Below are 21,131 nucleotides of genomic sequence, written 5' to 3' on the forward strand. Positions count from 1 at the left end.
GGTAATGTTTTAAACTTTGAATATGCAGGACACAAAAAATAGACTTTTAAAAGTACATATTATTTAAATTGATATTACTTAAAAGTAGCAATTTAAAAGCTCCTGTTAAAGCCAAAGGACTCTATTAAATTATAATTGTGATGTTTATATTAAACCCAATTTGAAAATAATACCAAACTAGAATTCTTAAATATAATGTTAAATGTAGCCTGTATATTTTAATAATATGTTATTATTGATTTCTAACTTTCACAGAAATTCATGGTTATTATGGCAGAGGATTATAAAAAAAGGAAAAATGTTAACATTTTGCAATTTTTTCATAATCATCTCTTTAAAACAATTGAAATAATACTATATTTTTCATGTGATTTTTAACATTATTTTCCTAGTTTATCATTCTAATAATAATTTGTATTTTCTTTGAATTTTATGTTTCTGGTTGAGTACATAAAGCCTCAATGAAAATTAAGAGATGGGGTTCCCATTGTGGCTCAGTAGATTAAAAACCTGACATTATTTCCCTGAGGATACAAGTTCAATCCCTGGCCTCACTCAGTGGGTTAAGGATCTGGTGTTGCCATAAGCTGCAGCGTAGGTCACAGATGCCCCTCAGATCTGGTGTTACCGTAGGCCGCAGCCGCAGCTCTGATTCAACCCGTAGCCTGGGAACTTGCATATGCCACGGGTTCGGCCATGTAAATAAATAAATTAAATAAATAAATAAATAAATAAAAGAGAAAAACTTGGACTGTAGAGAGAAAGAACACTTAGCTGGGACCTCAGTCCCCTCCGATCACACTTGCCCTAGACAGATTAAAATGAGAATTTGATGGGACTTTCCTATCAAAGGATCATGTTTTATTTTGTTTTATATAAAATATTGTTTTATTTTGGATTTATAGTGACAAGATCTAAATTTTATTGACCGTTTCCTATGGGCTGGTCACCTTTCTGACAGTTTTATATACATTTCTCATTGAATCTTCACTACAGTCTTGTGAAATAGATAACAAGATTATTTTCATTTCACAGTTGAGGAAACTAATTTACAGAGAAGTTAAACTTCTCAGGTAAACACAGTAAATGCCAGAGACAGAATTAGAACTCAGGCAGTCTGGCAAAAGAGCCTGTAATCTTAACCATAGTTTATATATACCCAGAATTATATACTGTACTAAAATACTAGTACATAGGACAGGAAAATGGAAATTGTCATGGTACAGCTATAAAAGAACTCTCCTATCACCAGGAATTTTAATATTTATGAATTGCTCTGAGCTTTTAAAAGTATTTCAAATATAATTTCTAAAACAAAACAGTAGTCCCACTAAAAAAATAATCTATTATGTAGAATAGTAAGAAAGAGTTTAGGTTTGATTTAAACCTAAATAATTTAAATCTTTATTCAGTCAAGATAGTTCTTCCACAGAGAAATATTACTATTAATTTTAAAATTATATATACATGTATATACATATCCATTTCAAAATTTAATACATATGTTACATATGTATTTCAGATGTTATGTCTTTACATTTGGTAAAAATCCTCTAGTACATTTTGAGCAGTGGCATATGTTTTCAGATATATTTTGTAACTGTAACAGAAAAATAAATAATTTGGTCTTTTTTTTTTTTTTTTAGTAAATAGAAGACTTCACCCCCTAATTACTTCAGCATGTATTTCTTAATAACATTTTCCTGTGTAACCATAGCATCATCTCACACCAACCAAATTTAACACTCATCTAATAATACTCTCTAAAATACAGTCCACATTTAAATTTCCCCAAGTTCTCTCTAAAGTGTTCTTTAATATCTGGGTTTTGTTTTTCAACTCAGGGTCCAGTCAAGGGTCATGAATTGCATCTGTTTACATATAGATGAACCACCTTTAATTCAGGAAGTTACTTCTGGGTAAATGTGAGATCTTGAGAGGGTGAGAAAGAAACAATAATAAAAACTTTTGGTCAAACTTGATAATGTGAAAAATCCAGATTTACATGGAAAAAACTTTAGATTACTTTTCAAAGGTATTCAAAATATGATTCTTTTTTAATTAGAAACTTACTAGATGTATTTAAAGTGTAATTTGATTTGCTGACATTTGTTGTTTTATCACTTCAGGACTAGACCTTATAAACATAAGGATATTTTCTTTCTCTGATGCATAAATATTTTAAGTGAGGTATCAGCTATCCTTTATTAAAACAAAAACATAAGTATTCTAAAATCATTGATTATTTGCGAGACTCTAACTTTCTCCAGCGTTAGTCATGATATTTACACCATAAAATTATAGCCTGGTCAACTTAGTTTTTAGGTATCTTCAGAACCAGCCTAGCATAAGCACAGAAGAGCCTATATTCCCAGCATATTATGAATACATTATAAATAATAATAATACATATTAAGTCTGGTTTTTGGCTTTTATCAAATCAATTCTTATAGAAACATTTATTGATCATTTTTATTAGGTACTATAAGATTAAGCATTCATCTGTAATCAATTACACTTATTTCTTTTTCAGTCCACGAACAAAAGATGATCTTAGAGCATATTTTATACTTTTACAGGTAAGAAAGCAAGGATTTGGTTGAGGTTGTGTAATTCATGTCTCAATTTATGCATGTGTAAGTGAAATCATATCAAATATTAAGTATTTTTTGAGCAACATTTTTGATACTTTTTAGATTATAATTACTTGTAACTAGAGAATTAAAGCTATAACAAACAGTGGGAGACTAAATTTTCTCCAGGATTAATAGTTGAGTTTAGTTCTTGCCTTCCTGCTGCGGGATTCTGGAATAAACAAAATGGAAGCACTTCTTCTTCCTCCAATAAACCTCCTTTCTTGTAACTAGTTTTTTAAGGGTCTCCAAAACTTTACTTCCCAATTAGTAGGTTTCTGAGTTTTCTATGTATTTTCATAAATATTTAAGATAGAATTCTAGGAGTTCCTGTAGTGGGTCAACAGAAACAAATCTGACTAGTATCCATGAGGGGACAGGTTCGATCCTTGGCCTCACTCAGTGGGTTAAGGATGCAGCATTGCTGTGAGCTGTGGTATAGGGTGCAGACACTGCTTGGCTCTGGCATGGCTGTGGCTGTGCTGTAGGCCAGCTGCTGTAGCTTTGATTCAGTCCCTAGCCTGGGAACCTCTATATGCTGCAGGTATGGTCCTAAAAAGACAAAAAAAGAAGATAGAATTCTAATAGAAAAATCAAAATGGTTGTTTACATTTGCTAAAGCGAAAGATGGTGAACTTTTTCTCTTGAGATATAGAGATTCATTGATACAAAAAAATAAAGTCCAAACAAATGAAATTTTAATTTTTATTATTTTTTTGAGATGAGAAAGAAGTATGTTATTCCCATAGCTTTCATACTACACTTGTATTATTCTTTTGTAAATTGCAATTATTCTTTACATTTGTATTATTCTTTACAATTGTATTATTCTTTATTGTAAAGAATAATAAATATTTCATTTAAAGATAACAAAAAATTCTATTAAATAAGTTACGACGTTTGGAAAAATATTATGTCCAATAAAGGGAAATATGCAAGATAGGGATAGAAGGAGGAGGAGAGAGGAAAAAAAGAAAAAGTACAAAAAAGTGGAAGATAGACAAGAGGGGAGTTCTTTTGAGGTGCAGCAGGTTAAAGATCCAGCGTTGTCCTTGCAGTGGTTGGGTTGTTGCTGTGGTGGGGGTTTGATCTGTGGCCTGGGAACTTCCACATGCCAAAAGCACATCTGAAAAAAAAAATTGACAAGAGGTAGTTAAGAGATGTAATGAGAGGAAGGAAGTAAAGAGGGAAGAGGAGAAAAACAAAACTAGAAAAAAGAAATATACATAGAGATAGTAAAAGCTAGACAGTGACAACAGGAAGCTCAAATTTTTAAGTGAGTGTATTTAGCATTAAGCTCTGCTCACAACATCTTGTTCTTATGAGCTATCTGTCACTTGATGAGGTTATCAGCTGGGGTCACTCCCTGATTTTGAACCATCCTGCCAGTAAGCCAATGTCGAAAAACACATGATGCTCTTTTATTTTTCACAATTTCACTTTATTTTTCAATAACACTGATTTTCCCCATGGAGTTCTGAAATGTTCATCGTGATAGTTTTAGATTTTTGAAATATAATTAGAGATTTTGCCTAATTTACACACTCTCCTTTAACATTTCAAAGTTCCCAGAAGCTATTATATGGCCCTCCCCTTGTTCTTTGTGAAATATGCAAATATCTCATTGCCCAATGGCAAAAGTTTCATAACCAGATTTTATTTTTCTAGCATTCTCTGCTTCTTTAATCAAGGAAAAACCAGGGTTTTTTTTAATTGGATAATCGTGATTGCCACCATTTATACCAGGCACTGAGCTAGGTATTTTACATACAGTTTTTTTTTTTTTTTAATTACTCAAAACAACCGCTAAGATAGGTATTATCATTTCCATTTTACAGATGAGGAAATTGAGAATCAAAGTTTAGGAATCATTCCTCACGGCAGATAGCTAGTAAGTGGTAGAATAGCCCTCAGATCTAAATTGCAAAGCCCATGCTCTTTCCCTTGTGGTACAGTGGAAATTCAAGTCTCCATTAATTAAATAATGGAACAAATAGGTAGCTGTTTTAAAGGATTTCACCTAGTATTTCATAATCTCAAATTTAGTTTTTCCAAATTTGCCACTTAGTTCATTATGCTTAGTGTCTTGCCTTTTACATGTTAACAAAATTTTAACACAATTATCTTTACTATCTTTTTCAGAATCCTCAGTTTAATAACACATCTACGTATGTCATCTATGCTCACTTGCTACGACAGATAGCTACCTTAGTGGAAGCTGACCATCATTTCCTAGTTCACTGGTTTAAAAAGTAAATTATTCTATGATATTAAGAACTTTTATAATCTTACAGTTTTAAGTTTATTAGTAATTTTATAATAAAACAGAGTCAATGTTTTTAGGTCTGTAGAAACGATACCTAATTCACAGTGCTTCAGAAGCCAATTATAAGCATATTCTTTAGTACCTCATAGAGGATATATTAAAAATCTGTTTTGTATGTAACTAAACATTTTGCTTGTGCCAGATGTTACTGAGAGTTCTGTCCACTGCTTTTGCATCTTACACAGCACATTCCTATCGCTGGTTTTTCATACATCTCAAAGATGGTGACTGGATTTGCTCAGACATTAGTATTTTAAGCTGACTTTTTATTTCCTGTCTATCAATACGTTTCACCATCATTTATATGATGCCTTTTTCCTTCCCTAAAATGTGTTCGACATCAATATCAATTTGTGAAAGTACAATACTTTTTTCCACAGAACTATGCTTACATTAACAATTGTTTTTCTTCATGACTAATAAAATTTAAGGAAGCAAAAGATTTCCCAGATTAACTTGAAATACAGTCAGTTCTCATTATTAACAATAGTTATGTTCTGTAAAGATACTGTAAACCTTGAACTGGTGAATACTGAACCAATTGCTCCCACAGGAAATACAGGGTTAGGTTCTTATATGCCTTTGGTCACACTGTTTTTATCAGCCAGTCAGTGCATAACCTTGCTTTATCTGTGTTTCTATTTAAAGATACCTTATCTGATATGAATTATGTTTTATTAACATTGAACTCGCAGCCAACAGCACCGTAACTCATGTCTGAGTGAATTTATCTGGCACCAGTACCTTCTCCATAAGGAACGTCACATTCTTCTTAGGAGCAGTACATGGAGGGTTAGCATTCTATTTGGGGGCCGTTTTAAAACAGTAAAATCATTAACAAAAGCACACACGTTTGAAAGACTTGACCCTAAATAGAGTGAGTGAAGGACACTTGTTTGCAGTAAGAGAGCAAAAACAAGGAGGCAGAGTGTCACCTTCTTCAGCCTCAGCATGACAGCTGACTTTTGCCACTCTTTGCACAGCTAGGAAATGACCGACCATGGAAATGCCAGAATTACTGATTTGGGGATTGGAATTCAATTGTAGCAAATTGGTGAATTTGAGAAGACAGTGTCAGTGAATAATGAGGATTGACTGACTATTGAAAGCCTTAGACGTGAAATGTCTAATGCTAAGTTTATAGTAATTTGGGTGTTTATTTCTTATTTAATTAAGAAATAATATTCAAGGTAAGATTTTTGCCTCTTTTGCAAATTTTTGGCAATTTAAGAAATAGAATTTGGGGGACTGTTCTAAAATTGTGTGCATAAAGGACAAACTTTGATGTCTAACAAATATATTGCCAAAATAGAAAATGTGAATTTTGATTGGAACTATTTCAAAATCTTTACCAGATTATCCCAGAAGAGGTTCAAACAATTGGTAGAGCGATTGCTGCAGTTTATTTCTTTACGCCTGTTTCCTGCAAAGCCTGAAGAATTTCCACCTATATCAAAGTGTTCCTGGTGGATCCCATCAACATCTAAAGTGTTGGCTTTACTTAGTAGGTTTTATTATTCAGTCGTCTTTACTTTTCTTTTGTTAAATATAAGGACATTTCCAAAAGGATCTCAAAATACTATGGAGGGCTTCTTACATCTTAAACCATTCCTTTGAAGAGAAGAGTGGTAGTAATTTATTTTCTACTTTGCTAATGGATTTCACAATTAATGTATAAGCGTGAAAAACCTTTATGCATTTTCTTGGGCAGTATTCTGTTTTATGGCCAACAACTGCATATGGCATGCTAAGGAGTAATTCCTATGACTATAGAGACTTCCATTAATTCCTGAGGACCCCTTAGAACACACTAATGGGGAAATGGGAGGACTAGCTGGCTCCCTTTACTATGCTGTTGTAATTGCCACACACGTTTTTTCTTAAAGCAAGAAACTATTGGCTGCATTTTGACAAAAACTTTAAAACTGGCTTTTTCATTCAGCACTACAATTGCTTAAAATAGGAATTTCTAGATCAAGGCTATCTGGTGGGCATTAAAATGTTCTTCATATTAGAATGAATCAGGCACATGTTGGGAAAGATCATTATGTTAGAACTTATCTTTACAGATACTGCAAACAATTTGGTTCACCCTCCCCTTATCCCTTATACTGATTTCTATAACTCTACATTGGATCACATTGATCTCATGGAAGAATACCACACCTGGCAGAGCTTTGGAAACTCCCACAGGTACGATCAAAAGCTCTTTTGATTGCTCACCTAAATAAAATACTATTCAAAATAATGACTGGCTTTTAAGTTTGTGCAAATAAATTTAAATATACACATAACTTTACATGTAAACTTAAAAGTGTAGTTTAGCTGTCTAGCCTTGAAATATCATATTTCTTACAGAATTTTCTTTTTCTATTACATTTGGATGAATATATATATTAATATATTAATGTGGTTTTGGTTTGATTAATAACATCTTTTTTAAGAAGAGAAAAGTCTATCTTAGTATGCAACTTCTTCTGTCTTATTATTCTATGTGCTGTCACCTAGCACAGAGGTCAACAAACTTTCTGCAAAGTGCTGGATGATAAATGTTTCTGGCTCTTCAATCAATGCAGTCTTCGGTCAACCATTATAGCATGAAAATAGCCTCAGAAACTATGTAAAAGAAGGGGTGTCTGGGTCCCAAAAGCTTTATTCGCAAGCAAGTGGTAGGCTGTATTTGCCCCGTGGGGCTGCAGAGTGCCGGTGCCTGATCTCACAGAATGATCACACATGTGCACATACACACATTCACTCCTTTTCTCCCTTTTCTGTAGAAAAAGGGGTTGTCCTTTAAATACAGTATAAAAAGAATGGATGTCAGAAAGGGCTTCACCAGAAATGATTTATTACAGCAGTATAATCGATTTTTAAAACATTGACCAAATTCTTCATTACCCCGCGCCTTATATCCATACTTACAGTTTGGATTAAACCTGCAAGACTATTCCAGACATAATTCATTCCCAGACCATAAGATATGCTGCAGAATGCATTATTCTAAAAGAGACCACAAGATAGAGTGTGGATATATGTAACCTAAAACCCAGGCTTAGTTCATAAATTGGTTCAAGCTTCCAGGGACCCTTTCTGCCATAATTGGCCTAAAACATAGATTGGCTTTCTGGACAGTTATCAGTCCACTTCTGAACACTCCGAATAAGAATTCCCTTTCCGAGGACCATGGTCAGTGTGATGGATAGTTCCTTGACAGAGATTATTTTACAAAGATTTTTCTGAGCTACTTTAATATAATTGTTATGTTGTAGACAAAACACAAAACAATTCCAAGAGTTAGTGTACATATTTCAGTGACATATTTTAATATAGAGTTCCTCTAACCACTGTGCCGTATCATTGGTGTACCAAAAATGAGTTACAGAGGTTTGATCCTATGATCCCTTCAGCCCTCGGGAAGCTAACTTGGACCTAGATGGGGACCAGAGCCCCAGGGCAAGTCACGCGTCTGTCCATCTGTTTATCTCACTGTGTCATACACATAGTATCATTTGTTTCTGTGCCATGACTACGGAAAGGTTAAGATGCACTGCTTTAAAGTACATAGCAAGACCAACATATATCCTAAGTTCACTGCACTTCTTTTCACTTGCCACTTGTTTGGTAACACTTGGTGACTCAGAATTATTACACGTTAGTACTGAACAATTTTCTTACTGCTTTTTAACAGTTTCATCCCAAGGGGAAAGCCGTTTCATTTCTAGTTCACACTGGGACTGTCGTCCTTTTCCTCATGATGCCTTCAGTGTACCCAGTGGTCACAGGTGTCCTGCTTGCTGACTGTCCCTGGGTGCACTCCAGCTGTAACTGATAGATTCAGCATAGGCACTTGTGGTGGGAGTCTAAGTTCTGCAAAGTCGTTCCTGCCATGCCAGTTCTCTTGGAGTGCATTTCTCTGTATGCTTTGCAGGTCTTTTATGTAACAGAGAACGAGCTCTGACGCAGGAAAGAAGCTAGTCTCACAACTTTGGATCATATGTTGTATTTTTACAAATACGTAACGTTGCACATTACTGTATCATTAGCTATCATGCTAAAGCAACACACTTTTTTCCCTAACTTTTATCACTCTTAAAATTATTACTTTGCTTTTCCTATTATAGTTATTGCTAGATTTCCTCACTTCTGAAGTTCACACATCAAAAATATGCATATAATAGTGGATTCTTATATTAATTTCTGCACATAAGTTTTTTGTCCTAATACTTCATCAACACTTCTGCCTCCTGGTTCTGGTGTTGGCCGTATTTTTCACAGGTAATGATATACATGTGACTATGTAAACTGAGGTTATTTATATAAACAGTGTAAGTGATTAACACATTTCAGAACATTAGATGTAGCTTCCACTGGAGAATAAAGGCACTGAACATCTGATCATGAAACATACTTCACAGGGCTGTGGGGATTAAAAGAAATGATGCACATAAAATCATTTTGTAAATGGTAAAACACAATAAAGTAATGTTTAATATTGTTAGAAGGGGTACCTTAGATTCCCTTAGTATAAGTTTGCTAAAAATACACCATTTTGCTTTTTCTGTTTTCACTTGTTGAGCAGGTTTTCCTTCTGTCAGTACCCATTCGTTATTTCTATAGCTGCAAAAAAAATCATTATTCAGAGAGACTCAGAACAACAGATGATAAGCATCGCAAGGGTAAGCCAGCTATGAAAACATTTATGCTGACTATAATCAATATAGTAAATAATTTAACCAATACGTCAAATGTCTTGTGAATTGTTCTAGCATAATCAGGAAATGTTAAAAGTAAAGTTCATACTATACTCCCTCAAAAAGTACTTAAATTTGTGCAAATATGGGAAAAAGATTCCCCTCATCGACTTCTCATTCTGTTATAGATATAGCAGGAAGATTAAAAATACCTCTCAAACCCCAAATACTGGGAACTTGATGGACATCATTCTGTAGGTACCGTCTTTCATGGTGACTAGTGGGGCATTGTGAGAGCTACAGTGAGAACAAGCAAAGGAGTGTCCTTAAAAGCAAACCACTCAAACCCCTGACAGGGTTTTTAGACTTTCTGAAAACCAAATAGTAGCAGTGCTCACTTTGGCAGCACATGTACTACAACCGAATAGTAACAACTGAAAAAATTAGAAGGTGTGACAAAAAATATAGTCTTGGAAAACTGAGAAATATGTCCAAAGGAGGTGAGAGATGCTTGATTGATTCTGAGGAAATCAAAATGCATAGAGGCCCATGGAAACTGAGGTAGCAGGTTGGCTTTAGGCAACTTAATGGAGCAGGATGAACTTCATCTCTGGGCCTGTCCTTTCCATCCCTTACCACCTGTGTTTCAGCACAGCACGGAAAGATAAGTACTCTGATAGGTAATCAGGTTGAGATCTTTTTTTTTTTTATTAGTTAGAGCCTTAGACTATACATTTAAATGCCCATATATTTGAGTATCTTCTTTTGTGACATAATTACTTATAACTTCAAAACTTAGATGTTTGGCTGTAGTCTTCATAAAATAAAGAGACCCAAGAAGGACCCACAGAACAAAAGGAAATGATTTGCATGTCTTGTCCAAGAATATAAAAAGAATCCTGAGGCATAAATTGTAATGCTTCAGAGTACCATAAAAATAAGAATTTGTGTACTTGTCAGTCAATCATCAAAAGGTGAGTATTTTTTTCCTGTCACAGAGCAGGACAAAAGATTTGAGTGATTAGTGGCATCCCAGAGTCAGGTTACACTGAGAATGAAAATAGAAGAAATTTTACTGCCTAAGAGGACCAAGGGAGCAACATAGCTGAACTACCTGCTGAAAAGTAGATTTAAACAAGTATATTTAGCACCAGAATTACTACTTAATCTCAGGTAGATATTGGCTCAAAGATTAGTCGACATAGCTAGTCATTTTGATGTTTTCTCTTAGTTACATTTAATGCAATTTCATGTGCCTTTTGTACTTTTTTTTTTTACCTTGGGCTATGATTTTTTATATTAGAAAAAAATCTAAAGAGCTAAAAGTTTAAGTTCCTCTGAGAAGTTTTCTGCTATGTCACTCACACTTAAAATATTAAATATCATCTTTGGTGGAGGTTTCCTTCCAATTAAAAGAGTGGCAGCTGTTGACTGTGCCAGAGGCCAAGACTTCCACAGAGCATGGACTCAAATGAGTGGAGATGGAAGGTTCAAGTGGCATTTTCAGTTATGGGTGTTTCCCAGCATTTTAACTTGGAAACTGCCATGCCGCTTAGAATTAATGACTAGTGACTATTTTAACACAAGGGCAGTCTTATAGGTAATTAAATATAAGCAAGAGCTTACAGAGTATAATCTAAATTTGTAAAAGATTCCCCAGCCTAAAATTAATTTCCTCATCAGACTGTGTATAAAAACCTACTGATGTTGGTTATTTCATTTGAAGCCCTTTCTATTCAATATGAGTTGCTGATGGAAGGAATAGCCACTAGGCCTTGTCTCCCATTAGCATTCTAGTTTAAGTTTGTGTGTTGGATCTTTCCAGTGTGACAGCTTCTCAGGAGCTAAGCTAGGAACAGGAGATAGGAAAAGGTTGGAAAACAGGTCCTTGGTACAGGGTACTATCCTGGGAATATAGATCTGTTTGAGCACAAAAGAGAGGACCCAGAGAAGAAAAAAAGCTATCGAAAGCCTTTAGAATTGAACACTGGGGAGATGAAGAAGGGAATTAGTGTGTTATTATCCTAGGAATCTACAAAAATCCTGAAAGCAGCCTTATTATATAGATTTATGATATTAAACTTTTTATCTACAAAGCAAATTGCTGCAGGTATTTAAAATATCTGAAATGTTCATCTTTTATCTGCACAATAATTTGTTTTCTTTGCTACCATAGATGATGAGGTAGTCCGAAAAAAGATGTAGGTAAATTAAATATACAAGCATGTAGGCTTTGTAAATGATATTTATATACATCTTATATTTTTTCAAATCATCCATATTCCCATCCAAGCATAACTATTGTTAACATTTTAGTAAATTTTCTTTTGATATTTTTATATTATCTTTAAAAGGCAACAGAGTTGAAACTATTATATATGCAGTTTTGTTTCCCTGCTTTTTTCAGTTGTCTGTTCCTTAAACATGTTATTTACATAGTATTATGACCATAATTTTTGATAGGTATATTTCATTAGATAGGTACATACTTAGGATATTTCTGAAGTTTTGCTTTTATATAGATAATGCTGTGATGAACATCTCCCTGTATAATATATTATCTGTGTTTAGAATTCCCAGAAGTGAAATGACTGGGACAAAGGATATGCATATTGTTAGTGGTTTCTGATAGATGTTGAAAAATTGCTTTCTAAAGTAGGCTAAGTATGCTTTTAGAGTAATCCTGTGTCTAAAAAAGTCTAAACCAAGTTTATCATCAGAAGTATATACCTTGTTTCATATGTTCCCACTTTGTATTTATTAAACAGAAAACTTTACTATTTAAGAAATGAGACATGGAAAAACAGTAGTGCAACACAAACTATAGAAGGTGAATTATTTTTGGCCCTCCATTTTGGTCCCCTTCAGTTTTCCTTGTCCCAGAATGAAACAATAAGGCATCTTCATAAATCAAAATTTATATAATTGAGTTTATGAAATTTATATGAGAGATGGCATAGAGGAGAATAAAAGTGATTTATACTAAAGTGATTAAATGTTTTAAATGAAATTATAGTTTAAGTAAAAATGAAAATGTTTGCCTTTTTTTTTTAATTAGCAAAGTCTGGTGGATAAAGTATCTCGAAGACAGAGACCTGATATGAATATGTTATTTCTAAATATGAAAGTAAGGCGGACGCATCTGGTTAGCGATTCTCTTGATGAGGTATAGATCATTTATTCCAGAATAGTATCGATTGATTAAAGCTTTAGTAAATTTGACAATATGGCTTATTACTAAAATCTTAGTATGCTGTCTTTTATTTCAGTATGCCAATAAGTGTGCCTCCTTCTATTTTGATACCATAGTTAAAAACTGATCTGTATTCACAATTAAGCCTTATGTTCATTTTTTATGTTTATTGGTGGTTTGTTATTAAATCTTCAGAAAAGGATTTCATATAGAACACTTAATTGTGTAATTCATGTTTCTGAGTATGTAACCTAGATTCTAGACTGTGGGTGTATAACAAATAGTTTTAACTTCTCAGATCACTCATCTATAAAATTAGAAGTCTGACCACAAGGATATACTGGGATCTATTTAGAGTCAAACATACTTTGATTGTATGTCCATGTATTTCAGAGCTTCAGGCATGTTCAGTTCTTTAGCCAGATCTTCATGCAGGTATTATAAGATAATGTTTGATTTAGTTATGTGATTTTTTTAAATTTTGTGTTGAAAGCAAGTTAAAGAAAAGGAAATGAATTACTTTATATTGTATTCCACTAAATGAAAATCTTGGAGGCATATGGTACCAGGAGGCAGTAACCTTAGGCAAGGTACCTGACCTCTCTAATTCTGTTTCTTGATCTATACAACAAACATTACAATACCTGGCTCATACAGCATTTGGCAGATTTACTGGATGGATGGATGGATGAATGGATGGATGGATGGATGGATTTTGTGACATTGTAAATAAGATAAAGAATGCCCAATACATTTCCCAGAATTTAAAAAGTTAATTTCCTTTTTACTGCCCTTTGTTCTCCTTTATTATATAATTTCTTCAAATAGTTAACCCGGAAAAGAGCAGACTTGAAAAAGAAGTTGAAAGTTACATTTGTAGGGGAAGCTGGTTTAGATATGGGTGGCTTGACTAAAGAATGGTTCCTCCTTCTAATTCGGCAAATTTTTCATCCAGACTATGGTGAGTAGTTATTTTTTATGAAAGTGTTTCTTCATAATTGTTAGATTCAAGTAGTCACTCTTATTTTTAATCTACCCTGTGAGTTTACAGATTTTTTTAGTCAACCATAAATGTTGAATAATTTTTTAAAGACTGTTAGTTACGTTTTAAAAATTGACCAAGTTGATGATCATAATATTATCTTACTGGGGATCCTACATAAAATGTATAAAGACTGAAAGTATGTATTTGCAAGGAAGCATTCACGTCTTTTCTGAATAAACCAAATACATGAAAATTTGTCATTGAAATAAAAAGCACGTCTGAAATTAAAAAACTAAACAGTAATTTGTTTGCTCTGCACTAATATTCAAAGGCTCTTTCATTAAATAATGAGCCATTTTAATAAGAATCATTAAATCTTTGAAATTTTATTTTATTAAGAGAAAACATCTATTTAATCCTTAGTATTGTTAAATGTTTTTCTTCAAAGGAGAGTTTTAAGTGTTTTTCTTATTATTTTTCTTAATTTTGTAAATATGTATATGTTGCATCTCTCTGGTAATGGGAAATAGAGATGACCCAGATAAATTGAAATCTCCACTCAATCCTCAAAATTAATTTTGATCATAACTTATAAAATGTAAAACTATAATTTTTATAAAAGAAAATCAACTGATTGATTTAGTTTGTCTTTTTTACCCTGTTTCCACCCGTGGTTCAGGATATCATTGAGCAGTAACATGCTCATGCACACTCTCTGGACATATATTTGATATATTTTAATACAAAAGATGGTTTGTAACAGAACTATTGCTAAACTGTTTTGCTTCTAATAGATGAGATGTCCTATACATGTTTACTACTCTGATTTTTAAATCAGTCATATTGATGAAATTATGTTTCTATTTTCCAGGCATGTTTACGTATCATAAGGATTCATACTGCCATTGGTTTAGCAGTTTTAAATGTGATAACTATTCTGAATTCCGATTGGTTGGAATTGTATCCTTTAAACTTTCCACTAGGAGGTGCTAGTAGACTAGAGATTTTTAAGAATTTTATCTGCATTTTGGAAAACTGTTCTCATTAAGCATTTTTATTCTACTAAACAGACTTGTCAAATTTACTAGTAGATTTTCAGTAATCTTTATTATTTGTAACATTGCAGCTATGTAATATCAGCAGATTTAGTTAATCGGAAGGAATGACTAAATTGTTGGCATTTTTCTCTGAAAACTTTATCTCAGAATAAAAATCACTTCCTATTTCTTATATAGCCTAAATTATCAGAAATGTAAGACATTTTTTAAAGTCACAGTATCTTTCTTATTCATAATGAACCATTTTTTCTGTTAATTTTTTCACTTTGTGCTTATTTCACTCAGATTCCTAAGTTGAAATTGTGGGAATTAACTCTCTTAATGTGGCCTCGAATCCTGAGATATTTATTAAAGTTAAAAATTGAGTGGAATAGGAGCATCTAATGCATATGGCATTATTTTATAGTGTTTTTTAAGATTATGCAAATTCCTGTGCCATCCTCTGATCCCTGTCTGGTATATTACGGAGGTATTCCTGCACTGGGTGGGAGATTGGACAGGAAAGCCTTGTACATTCATTTTTTAAAACTCAAAAATATAATTGTCCGTGGAAGAAAGGAGGGAAGAGTAAATAAATGAGCAAACACTGGAGATACTTAGGTTAAAAGAAGGACAAAAAAAAAAAATCTACCTTTAAGAAGTTTACCGTCTAGATGGACATTTAGCATTAAGTGCTGAGGGGTTCTGATAAGGAGAAGATTGAATATTTTCCTCCCAGAGAAGGTAAAGATTTTAAAATGGAACCAATATGTTTGATTAACCCAGGACTGGAGAGGATAGATGTAGACTGGGAGAATGGCTGGGGAAGAAGCCTGCCTGCATTGTTCTGGCCTGTTAGAGAGCAAGGTGATGGTCCACTTAGTGGGAGCAGAGGGCGCTCCAGGAGTTATGGGAGGTGCTGGCAAGAGATTTAGAGTGATCTGATGGAGCACTTTGACTTTGAATGTCCATCTTTGCTCCATTTGTTGAAATAAATCTTGAAGAATGTATATGAAAATCAAGAGGCTGGATGGAAGAAAAGGTAGGAGGGAGAAAACCACACATTGTAGCAGTAAACTTAATTTGAAATTTTGTATGTGTCATCATATCTAAAGATCCAAAGGGCCAAGTGCACAGTATGAAACATTTAACAATTATTTGACTCCTGTTTTTGTTCTCTTATCTACAGTAATCATTTGTCAAATGTTTCAACTTCATTGAAGGCCTGAGTCAGTGATGCTTCTCACTGTGCTATGAGCTTTTTGAATTTCCTGATAAATATGTCTGTCATATTTTACATTCTTATCATGGCTTAGATTTGGGTGATATTTTGGCCTTCTAATATTTGTAATGAAGTATTAGACCTTACACCACATTCTTAGAATGGTATATGTAATATTGTGGATTTGCTTATTGTTTTCTTTTGCAGTACGCATTAGTTTCTATTCAGCCATTACCCGAAAGAGCATATTAAGTGTATTTATATGCTATATATTACAAATTAAACAATTAAATCTAAAATTAAGTGATAGCTGTCTCATTATTATGTTATTTTTCTCACCAAAAAAAAAAAAAAAAAGCTATGGAAAGTAAGATCGATACTGTAAAAGGCATGATAATATAAAGGAAAAATGTGAGGTGACAGTGGATTGTGATCACATTAAGTGGTTGAGAGATCTATCAAATGTAAGGAACACTAAAAATTGAGAAGTAACAGGCATGATGATTAAAGAGATATAGTTGGCTCCATATTATTGTTCTAGTAGTTCTCACAGTATTGTATTTCTAATGCAAATATTTTTAAATATTAAGGCCTTAGCAGTTTACAAGAAGTGTTATAGTAAAACTTAGAGTAATAACTACAAAATGTCTCGAAGATTTCATGAAGAGCCATAATCTAACAATTTTTTAAAAGTAGAATTCCCAAAAGGTCATTGGAACTAAGGATAGGGGCGACATAATATAGTGCAGGGTTTTCAAATTCCACCCTATTTGCACCGCATGACACCTCAGTGACTCCAGCAGAATTCCTGCCCACTTCCCCAACCCCTGCTTCAACCACAGCAGCTTTAGTGTGAAATGCAACATGATTCTTCTGTGTATGGAAATGCCCTGAAGCAAATCCTATAAAGCTTACTTCTTCATCTGTTAAAACCCTTCCTTCAGGTTTAATTTTTATTATAGTTATAATTAATTGTAATTTTTTATAATTATATAATTATTTTAAAATTTTTTAATGAAAAAGGCTTAGAACTTATCACCATAGTAGATGATCATAAGTGGTAACTACAGTAATATTGTGATTATTAGGGTCATTGCTGTTATCACATTTATAGACATATATTAGAACTTACTTTCATTATCTTTCCCCTAGAACACACTTCTCAGACATGGTTACCTATAAAAAAAATATCTATTCCTTCAATTATTAGCCTTTATCCTGCCTTAGCATATTAAAATGTTGGCTGTCTTCTAATTTTTTAATTGCTTTCAATAATTTATCCCACCCATATGTTTAGATTTCCTTTTGAGCCTATAAAATTAATGACTTCCTTAAGAACTTGATATTATAATCTTTGTTTGACAGTTGAAATATTATGAAATTTGATCTAAAACCCCTCTTTTAACAAGTGGATAAGTTACCTTCTGCCATATAACTAAACTGATAAACAAAACATAGTTGGGCAAAGTCTGTAAATATACCATCTGTAGCTTTTTAACTTTAACACTTTGAGTAAACACCAAGTAATAAATATATGGGAGATTAATTGCCCTATTAGTTTATCAGTGTTGTGTGTGTACAGGTCTCTGTGTGTGTCCATATGCTTTCTCGATACAGCTCTGTCTCCATAGCCTGTACTTAGTTTTAAAATAGCTAAAATGATTCTAAAATCAGTAGTGTGTTCTGCAGTGAATTATACTGAATAAATTGTTGCTGCTTATAAAATCACCAACATCTTTTTTTAAATTTAGAAAATGTGTTCTTATATGTTAAGTAATTTAGAGAAATGGCTCTCTTTTGTGACCTTAGATTAACTTTTCTGGTGAAAGTTTACCTCTGAACCTCTCCTTTTTACATGATTTTTGTAATCAAGAAATTATATTATGGAAATTAACAGGAAAATAAGTGAAAGGAAAGAGGAAGTATGTGGGATTAATTAGAAAGTCTTAGATCTGAAGGAAGTATGCAAGAAATAGACTGATGCATAATTCAAAACTCACTTGTTGTCATGGATTTTATGTTAATGCTTAACATTTAGTATGCATAGCTTATGGGACTAGCTGTTTATAACAGCATTACTTTGGATATTCGTTTTCCCCCCTGCTGCTACAAGAAATTATTGAGCCCTCCCATCGTTCCTAGTGATCAAAATACGCCAGTAGGCATCTGCAGTGTTACCACTGACGACTTATGTCAAATTATGCCTGTAAGTATAAAGTTGTTTAGCATCTCATCCCTGAATGCTAAATCATCTCTCTTCTACTACAGTCTCTCTCCTCCTCATGCTGCTCTTAGGTTTAAACATGGTTTTCCTCTACCTTTGTAACCCATCTCTTTTTTCTTCTAGCTTTTTCCTTCCTTATAGGGACACATTACCCACTTTGCAACACTTCTAAGTTCCTACAGCAGAGTAGAACTGGCTTTGCGTCAGAGGCAAAGATTTGAATCTGGACTTGGCCACTTATTAGCTCGGTGAATTTGGCTCAGTTGTTCAACGTTTCTGAGCTCAAGTTTCATTATAGGAACAATGGGGTAGTAAAACTCATGTAGAATTACATGAGATAATAAAGTATTTAGTGCTTGATTGTTTCTGTGGTCTCTTATGAATATGTCATTGTGCAATGCAGTTAACAGCATCTGCAACATCTGAATAAAATTAATGAATTTCAAGGCCTATCTCATAACATTCCTCAATTCAGAAATTGGAATTCTGATCATCAGATTTAATCCAGTGTTAACATTTAGTAAAGAATAGATAAGTATACACATCATCCTGACAGTCCCCTATAGTAATAAGGCTTCCTACAGTTGCGTTTGGTTAGCCATTGTTCAGCAGAGAATTCCCCATAATATTCCCAGCATGTACCTGGATGTGGACATTCCCTTTGCTCATTACGGGCCTATCTAAATACCTGTGTGTTTTAATGGTCAAAGTTGAGGCCCCTCTCCAGAACACGTGATCAATTAGCAACCATTCTTCATGTGAAATCAGACACATTTTTGGATGTTGGTCTGGCTTCTTTCAGATTGAGACCTAAATTCATATTTCTGTAAAACTCAATAGTTGGAAAAAAATTACAAAAGGCAATAGAGCAGATTCTCCTTAAGAAACTAAAAGATCTGCTCTCTATAGTATTGTATTTTGGCCACATACTTCCTATGACCCTGGACAGTTGACTTAATTTCCTTCTCTGTATAACAATGTGAGTTATTGGAATATCTATACACTAATATATACTAATTAGTATATAATATGTACTACGTATACTAAGGTCTGAGCTACCTTCTCATTTTAGATACCGGAGATTTTTTTTTTTTTGTCCCACATACTTTTTTAACCGGTAAATTTCCTAATTTTATTATTGGCTTTTACTAATAAATTGTCTGATTTTATTTAAAGCTATTTGAATTTGACTCATTTAAATCCATTTTTTTAGTAAATAATAATGGATATATTTTATGAATGACTATACTAGTATGTTGTTTTATATTGTGGAGCTAAAGATGACACTGAGTTAATTTCATATTCTTGAAATGTCTCATAATGAATCAAGATTGTGCATATGCTATGAAGCAACTGTGGAAAAAAACTTTCTACATATATGAATAATGATTGAAAAGAAGCGAGAAAATGCTGTTTCTTTAGGATAGTGGAATGTAGATAATTTTTTTAATTTATAAATGGATCATCAATTTATTAATGGCATCTATTAAAAATTAGCACCTAATTTCTATTTCTTAAATGGTAAAATATACCTATAAGAAGTTTTAAATGCTTTCTTATTCAGTACTTTGTTTACCATTTGTATTTGTACACTGTGTTTCAAGAAGATTAAACAGGATAGCAAAGAGAAATCTATAGTGATAGATTTCTTAAACACAGTATCTGTGAATAAAGACAATACAGAAAGTAAGCAAAATATTCGATGATGGAGCCTTCAATATAGTATTAATAGACAATGCTTTTCTATGACCATGTCAATGAAAATCCTGTTGGTTCCCTAGAGAAGGGATCCAGGATTCAAAGCATCAGAGTTGTCCAGAAACAAGAAAAAATCTTCCCCACAGAGCCTTGTGAAAATTACCTTTGAGGGCTTTAGCTGAATATGGAGGAAAGGCTAATATAACCTTGAATTGGCAACCATAATAGCTCTTTTCTTTCTGCTTAACTCATTCTCGGATATGTTCCATTAAATAATACCAGGGTATCCAAACAGTGTATAAAACCAATGGTCTGTGTCTTCACACACTCTTTAATTTTACATTTACAAAATCATAAAAATGTCCAACTCTACAAGTAATAATATTTTAGAGATAGCATAATACAGGTAAGAGTCTGAGTATAGATAAAGAAAAAAAATTCAGCAAAAATTGAATCTTGAAAATGCAAAGACCTACAATCCTGAACAAAGCAGATCTGAGTATATATAAGTTTATTACCTAATTGTCTTGGTGTTTTGTCATTAAAACTTTAATCTTTGAAAGAGGATGGCAGATCCTTTCTATTGGGTTCACCTCTTAGTCCCTTGAATTGTTTAAAAAGCTACAAATCTCCCAATTATAATTTTCAATATCCATGATTTTATTATAATTAAAACATATGATGAAAATCCTAGCAAAATATATGCCAGCCTAGATGTGTTTTAAAATTTCTGGTTTTAATGGAATGGAAAATTTATAATGTAGAGTATGTTAGAGCATTCTAACCCCTATTCTTTACCTTCTCTACTAATATTTAAAACAAAACTTTTTAAATCTTGGGTTAGCTTTTCTATTTTTAAATCTCTATTCAGGGAAAACATGTGTTATAATGTAGGAAAATATTTCTTCCAGTGTTCTCAACATTTTCTTGGGAGAGGAGGGCACTGTCATTAAAATGTAAAAGCCACTTAACATGTATAAACAGTGTATTTTTATGTTTAAAAGATGAATCCTAGCACATTAACAGATTTTTTTAAGACTAAGCTGAAAGTGAGAAATACTACAAATTCATAAATAGCAGTGCTGCAGATAGCAGTGAATTATGATGGAAACTGTGCTCTAG

General features: G+C 33.1%; 1 protein-coding gene across 6 annotated transcripts in view; it reads left to right on the forward strand.

The window, feature by feature from the left end:
- HECTD2 (HECT domain E3 ubiquitin protein ligase 2) overlaps positions 1-21,131 on the forward strand; it is an 86,421-nt gene that overhangs the window by 57,711 nt on the left and 7,579 nt on the right. The window contains exons 7-15 of one of the 6 annotated variants that reach the window (XM_013983549.2): positions 2,534-2,579; positions 4,776-4,885; positions 6,315-6,463; positions 7,029-7,152; positions 9,539-9,635; positions 12,709-12,816; positions 13,672-13,804; positions 14,700-14,788; positions 18,126-18,261. In XM_013983549.2, coding sequence (XP_013839003.1) covers positions 2,534-2,579; positions 4,776-4,885; positions 6,315-6,463; positions 7,029-7,152; positions 9,539-9,635; positions 12,709-12,816; positions 13,672-13,804; positions 14,700-14,788; positions 18,126-18,134 — 865 coding nt within the window. In that variant the 3' untranslated portion in view covers positions 18,135-18,261. Of the gene's footprint in view, positions 1-2,533; positions 2,580-4,775; positions 4,886-6,314; positions 6,546-7,028; positions 7,153-9,538; positions 9,636-12,708; positions 13,805-14,699; positions 14,789-18,125; positions 18,294-21,131 lie in introns of those variants that run through there. The other 5 variants (XM_003483528.4, XR_001301127.2, XM_021074441.1 and 2 more) reach the window with 5 other exon arrangements.

This window comes from Sus scrofa, chromosome 14 (genome assembly GCF_000003025.6).
Source record: "Sus scrofa isolate TJ Tabasco breed Duroc chromosome 14, Sscrofa11.1, whole genome shotgun sequence".
In the NCBI taxonomy this organism is placed as follows: Eukaryota; Metazoa; Chordata; class Mammalia; order Artiodactyla; family Suidae; genus Sus; species Sus scrofa.